The 7,366-nt window shown below is 40.8% G+C and overlaps 1 protein-coding gene across 2 annotated transcripts in view; it reads right to left on the bottom strand.

The window, feature by feature from the left end:
• Positions 1-7,366, bottom strand: part of Lonp2 (lon peptidase 2, peroxisomal) — an 82,738-nt gene that overhangs the window by 50,047 nt on the left and 25,325 nt on the right. For both annotated transcript variants that reach the window (XM_031340702.1, XM_031340703.1), the window contains one exon: positions 2,650-2,791. In XM_031340702.1, coding sequence (XP_031196562.1) covers positions 2,650-2,791 — 142 coding nt within the window. The remainder of the gene's footprint in view (positions 1-2,649; positions 2,792-7,366) is intronic.

Below are 7,366 nucleotides of genomic sequence, written 5' to 3'. Positions count from 1 at the left end.
ACACACACACACACGAGATATATAAAGTATATATTGTATAAAGCTGAACAACAACTGACATCAAGAGATGATTCTAAGTTTTTGTAGAGGGCAAAAACATGCTTGTACATGTAGATAAGCACTGAAGAGGTCAGGAAGCTAAACTCTTGGGTATCCTTCAAAGGAAGGACATGCTTAACCTGACCTCCACCTGGAAAGCTGGAAATGGATGGAGTTTTACCACCTGGTGATGCTTTGCTGTCTGATGGGCCAGGTTCTACCTGTCTCCCAGAAATGTTTACTTATCCCAGACCCCTTTCCTCTAAAACCTTGAGCATTACTTCTCGGCCATAAAACTCATCCTTGTAAAAGATGTCATTTGTACTTTACAACAGCCTGTGTGATTTCTATGTTATCTCAGGGTCAGGCCAAATTCTGACTTGCATGGGGATTATGTCTGGCTTAGTCATTCTCCCTAGACAAGTAGTTCTCAACCTATGGGTCTCAACCCCTTTGAGGGTTGAAGGACTCTTTCACAGGGGTTGCTTAAGACTACTGGAAAACACAGATATTTACATTAGGATTCATAACAGTAGTAAAATTACAGTTATGAAGTAGCAAGAAAAATAATTTTATGGTTGGGGGTATCACAACATGAAGATATATTAAAGGGTCAGCATTGGGTAGGTTGAGAATCACTGCTCTAGACCCTTTTTTTATAAATAGTACATGAATCCTGGCAGTTTAGAGTTCATGTTCTTTTTAAAGATTTATTTATTGTTATATGTAAGTACACTGTAGCTGTCTTCAGACACACCAGAAGAGGGCATCAGATCTCATTAGGGATGATTATAAGCCACCATGTGGTTGCTGGGATTTGAACTCAGGGTCTTATGGAAGAGCAGTCGGTGCTCTTAACCATTGAGCCATCTCTCCAGCCTTGCTCTAGACTCTTATCTTGAGCATTGCTTCTAGGTCAACAAGAACTCTTCTTATAGAAGAAGCTATATATACTGTGTAAAGAGAATCAATGTAAATGTGTCTTAAGCCTTGTTGTATTCACCAGGCTGAGTTGTTACCTGAAAAATTTTCACCAAAATTGTGCTATGTTTAAATATGGCAAAAATATTTGAGCTGAGGCCAGACTCTTAAAGTTTTGACTTAGCACCAGTAATTTAAATTGGGCTGATACCAACTTCATTTCTTTTCTTTTCTTTTTTTTTCTTTTCTTTTTTTTTTTTTTTTTTTTTTTTTTTTTTTTTTTTTTTTGTTTTTTTTTGTTTTTTTTGAGACAGGGTTTCTCTATATAGTCCTGGCTGTCCTGGATCTCACTCTGTAGACCAGGCTGGCCTCGAACTCCAGGAAATCCACCTGCCTCTGCCTCCCAAGTGCTGGGATTAAAGGGGTGCGCCACCACCGCCCGGCCTACCAACTTCATTTCTGTGTCACCCTGATTGTTTTCCCTGCCATCTGTAAAGTCTCTCAGGGACTATCACACAAGTTTTCAGAGAGTAAAGCAGGGCAGAAACATAGTGACTTCAGACTTACCAATGGCAACACTAGAAACCAGAAAGTTACTGGGGCAAAGGAAAACCCTACAGAGAAATTATTTCCAACTAGAACTCCATGCCCAGTGAGCTTTCAAGGAAGCCTGAGGAAACATGGAGATGCTTTAAAGTTTGCATTTATAAAATGCCACTCAGGTAAGCTTTCTCCAGAAGCTCCTGTTGAATGAACAACACAGAGTGAAGTAAACCAAAACACAGACTGGGGAGGCAGGAAATTCAACATGGAGGGAGGTGAAGGACAACACAGGGAAGCTCCATGTGCTACGGTAGAAAACAACTGCTTCCAAATGGAAGACTCACAATGGTAAAACCTACAACACCTGTGTGCCTGCCAGTACTGAGAGTGGAGCACAAACGGTGTGAATGTAAGCAGAAGAGAGACGATTTGATTTTCAAAAGCAGGTATAAGAAAAGAAAAAGAATAGCAGGACTTTTGCCTGGCTCAGCTCTGAAAGGGGACCACATAATCTGTAAATCTTAATGACCAATAATGAGGTAACTAAAAGAGAGATAACAATTAATAAAGGAAGATGTAGAACAAAACAATAAAGGCAAAAATCTCAGTTTCCTTTAGCAGAGTCTACAGATGAAGCAGTTCTGTTCTGCAGCCATGAACTCCCTCTCTTACCCCTCCCCAGTCTCTATTTCACGCTCCCTCTTTGGGATCTTGCTATGTAGCCCAGCCTGGCACTGAATACAGTCTTCTGAATAGCAAGAATTACAGGCATGTACCACTCTGCCTGGCTAAGTCAAGCATTTAGAAAATGGAGCAAATTAACAAGCCTTTGGAAGCTAAAGCACAGGAGAAGGATGGGCCCTGGGAGAAGAGGACTTTATACTTTCTTTCTGCATACTACTACTCTGTGAATGAAAACCACATCTAAAATTTTATTTTACTTCATAAAAATTAAAAAGGAAGACATCACAAAAAAGAAGTTTGTGGTTTTTATGTAGATGTAACTAGCTTCAGACTTCAGTTTACACTCTACTGTTTTTTTTTGTAACTAACTACACACCAATCTATAATCTATACATGACTTAGATATGGTCTATGCTCACTCATAGTCAAATATGACTGTATAGCGAATCTTCTAGACCTTACCTCAAGCAGTGCAGCTGCAGGATCCCCCTGCAGGCTTTTCCCCAGCTTGTCAACCTCATCTAACAGGAACACTGGATTGTTAACCCCAACAGTCTTCAAGCCATTGATGATTCGACCAGGCATGCTGCCCACATAGGTACGCCTGCAGAGAGCAAAGTCACAGCAATGAGAAGCCAGGCTTTGGGACTGGAAATCCTTAGCTCTCATCAGCACACAGGAAGGAAGCTCTATGTATGTAAAAGCATTATCATATATCAAAAAAGTTCTAGGTTCATTCTAATTTGCTTCTTGACACTAACTAACTGCAAATTATCATGACACTGGAAGAACTATAAGTCACATAGTTCTGGTTGAGGGAGAAAGATCCAAGTCTCTTGTTTTTAAAAGCAATAAATATGATACTAAGGACAGTAAACAGACCTGAGGTAAGTGGTACTTATACCAAGACTCCATTACCCTGGTCTATTCCTGTCTCACATGCACCAAATGGTATAACTCAGTTCAGTCCTGTATTACTAAGTGCAAATGTTAGAGGCTGTGTTGTCACATTTGAATCAGAGTCGTTATGAAATTACAGCAGATGTAAGCATGCTTACACAACAGAAAGAGGCACCTCTCTCTCACAGAGCTGGCTGGCAAGCTTTCTAAAGCTCTCTACTGATTTTATTATAGCCTTGCCTCCACCAAGCAGATAGCATATGTTGGTTCTGAGAGGGTTTCAAGGGCTGTCTGCCTGCAAGAGAATGATCAGCAGTAAGTGGAGCAGCAGTAGTTACATCATGACCACCCAACCACAGAGCTGATTTACAGAGCAAGCCTCAACTGTGTCACATGACTGCAAAAAGTAGGGCAGAACAGAGTGACCTTTGGGAAAGAAAGAATGTCTGAAAAACTGTCATGGAAATGGCTTTTATCTAGGGAGGATGAACAGTGCTGGGGCTAGATACAATAGTGTCTGTTTACAATAAGAGATTAGCAAATTCAAGGCTTCAGAAAGGGGGCCTGGGGATGTAGGGCATTTGACTAGCAAAGCACGAGGCCCTGGGTTTCATCCCCAGTCTCTAAACTAGGTAGGATAATCATAAGTTCAAGGTTATCCTTGGTTGTATAGCAAGGATATACAACCTCAGATAAACAAGACCTTGTTTTAGATGATGATGATGATGATGGTAACTGTTGTCATCATCACCATCGACCAGAGGTGATGAATGACTCCAAGGAAAACAGTGTCTTCCAGACACAGCAGGACTGATGCCCATATGAACTCACAGACTGTGGCAGCATACACAGGGCCTGCACAGGTTTCAAGCCAGCTGAGAGAGGGGCATAGACATCCCTGTCTCCCACCCCTAACCAAGAAGCTATCTGCAGCTGATACCTGCTGGCAAAGGGAAAAAGTTTTCTCTAATGGAGTCTCCCTCAGGATATTAAGCAGGCTCCATCTCCAGGAATAGTTAGCCAACATAAGACAAACTCAATAGTACTTTTGGAGACCTTTTGTCTCATTATGCTTTGTTTTTTTTTTTGTCTTAGTCTTACCGGTTTTTTGCTTGCTTATGTTGATTTTCATTTTTGTGGCCTGCTGGGGTTCTATGTTTCTTATTTTTTGTTTTGTTTTTGTTTTGGGGGGTCATAAAGTTGGTTAGGTTAGGTTAGGTTAGGTACAGAGGTGAAAATTTTGGAGGAATTGAGGTAAAAACACAAAATATATTGTGTGAAAAAAATTAAAGATTTAAGTTATTAATAATAAAAAATTTGAGAATAGAATATGAAAAGGACAACATGAGAAGTCACTGAACTTTTTCAAATTCTTTCTCTAGTGAACACAGGCTCACCATTATTCTGGTAAGTGTGGTAGAAAAGAAAGTTGTTCAAATTTCAAATTCTCTAAGGGCCATTTTGTTTTTCCCCCCACTGACTTAATTATTCACTTTTCCTCTTGGCCGCAGCCTCCCCCTTCTCCTACCAGTATCTTCCACCCATCGACCCCTTCCCTTCTCCTCTGAGAAGTGGGGAGGTAAGGACCATTTCTTGCTTTTTTGTTTTTGATATGATTTCAAAAACAGGTACTTAAAATTCTATACCTAAAGTCAGAGGAGAAAATGCTATTCCAGGACCCTTTCTAGAGCACTGCAAGCCAACAAGTCCTTGGGACTTTTCACACTCCCCCAAGCCCACAGAAAAGTTCCAACCTTCTCCATCCACAATTAAGATTAATCAGTCTATCAGTCAGCAACTTCCCTGACAGCAGCCAACCCTCTCTTGCTTCATTCATAATCAAGATCCTACAAAATCTGTAGGGGTTTTCTTTCTTATTGTTTGTTTGTTTTTGAGACAGGATTTTTCTGTGTAGCCCTGGCTGCCCTAGAACTCATTCTGCAGATCAGCCTGTTTTCAAACTCAGAGATCTGCCTGCCTATGACTCCCAAGTGCTGGGATTAAAGGCATGTGTCACCATGCCTGGCTTTCTTTACAGTTCTTAGCATCATGTTCCCTGTTTTGGTATAGATATGGCTTGCGTGTCCTTCAAAGACCCATGTAGTAAAGCTTAGGTCCCCAGGTGGCCATATCAGGACTTAGTCAAACTTTTTAAGAATAGGGTCTACTGGGAGGGCATCCTATTTCTAATAAAGGAATTAAAATATTTCTAGCAAATTCTGAGTTAATTCTTAGAAGAGGGCTATTATAAAAGAACACTAGTGGGCTTCACTGCCTTGAGTCAGGCTTCCTGGTATCAGTGTAGTCACTTGCCCCAGTATCAGCCTCTATGATGGGGTGCAGTCGAAGACAGTCCTTGAAAGAGCCTGTCCAGAGCTGCTGGGACTTTCAATTTAAAAAATTGTGAACTAAATACATGTCTTTTCTTCATTATAGTGTAAAAAGTTTCCCATACTTTCCTTACCTATGCATTTACTAAAAATTCTCTGAAGAGAAAGATTAGTCTTCTTGTCTTATTTTGTTTTGGGAAGGGCCTCACAGTGTATCCCAGGCTAGCCTGGAATTTACTATGTACCTGGGGTAGCCTCAAGTTTGTAGTCATTCTTCTGTCTTATCATCCTGAGTTACAGGTGTGAGCCACCACCATGCTGAATTCCCAGCAGTTCTCAGAAACCTCTCCTGAACTCCTCTCACCCAGTCATTTCCAATATTACAGTGCCTACACCACCAACTGGCTCTACAACCCTTCTGCTCCTCACGCACTCCCTAGTGCATCATGGATTTAGCCCCTGTGAGCAGCGGGCAGCTGATGACAGAAGCCAAGTCCTTACTGCAGAACACAGGCTGATACACAGTTGTCAGCACTCTTCTCCCTCAGGGCCTCCAAACCACCACTAGTAAGGGGTTACTTGGCACAAATTATTTGACCTAAGACTCAGTTTCCTCACCTATAAAATGGGATAGCAGTGTCAATGCCAATCTCATGAAGACTGGGAAAGAAGCTCTCTAAGCCACCTGGCAGGGCTCGACACAGGAGACTCTGATCAGGAACCATGACTTGAAGTAGAAATCAGGTCTCACTTTAATTGTGTTTTATGAAAACAACTCCTACAAATGTCTTTTTAATAGCACCAGCCATGTACAGCATTGTTACTATTCTTCGGTCGGAAGTGACATCTCCAGAATCCAGGGCACTAGTCTAGAAATCAAGCCAGGAGGATAACCATCACCATCAGAAGAAACAAGCCGGGATCCCACCACCACTGTTAAGGAGGCTCTTATCATCTACGAGTCATACCATTACAATGATGTTTACAAAAAATTATAATATGGAAGACACGGGCAAAATACCCATACGCATAAAAATACATGAGAAAACTTAAAAAAGTAATTTGTAATATAAAAAGTTTATGTATTAAAAAGGTAGAAAGGGAAATATTGCAATTCTGTTGCTTTAAAACTGGTATCACCACCACCACCATCATCATTCACAATGAGGGGCTGGACAGAGGTTCAGTGATTAAGGAAGCTGAGACTGGTCCCCGACACCAACATTCTGCAGCTCACAGCCACCTTTAACTGTAGCTCCAGATCTGACCCTGCCTTCTGGCCTCTGTGGGCACTGTACTCAAATGTGTAGCACACAGACACACTTTAAAAAATAAATCTTTAAATCTCCAGTGAAAGTCCAGCAAGCAAGAAAAAAGTTGACAGCCATTGTCTTCATATGAAATAAAAAACTTGAGTATTTTTCTTTATTTTTTTTTCACATTCTGTACCGATGGTGTGGTGGTAGTGGTGTGTGCACATCTATCTCCTGATGCAGAAAGGGGACAGTGATGAAAAAGCACAGCATTCAGGAACTCTGCTCACCCGTGTGCATTTATATGTAGCTATGCTTTAAATCTGAAAAAGCAGTAAGTTTAAAAGATATTTTGATGATCTTTAATAGAATAATGTGACTTAAATATATCATGTCTAAACAAATTTGACTGTTACTCTTCTGGTAATCATTTCTAAATCTCTATAAAGAGAATTTGGACTTATCTAAAGGGCTGAATTACAAAATATAATTTGGTTTTAATCTTACATAAATTCCCCCAAACACAGACACATAGAAACCATGTTTAGCACCGTGCCAAATAAACAAACATCATGAGGTAGTACAAGGAAGTACAAGATACACACACACACACACACACACACACACGCACACACGCACGTGTACAAATACACACACACACACACACGCACACACGCACGTGTACAAATACACACA

The sequence above is a fragment of the Mastomys coucha genome, unplaced genomic scaffold (assembly GCF_008632895.1).
Source record: "Mastomys coucha isolate ucsf_1 unplaced genomic scaffold, UCSF_Mcou_1 pScaffold22, whole genome shotgun sequence".
In the NCBI taxonomy this organism is placed as follows: Eukaryota; Metazoa; Chordata; class Mammalia; order Rodentia; family Muridae; genus Mastomys; species Mastomys coucha.
This window is presented reverse-complemented; position numbering and strand designations above follow the sequence as displayed.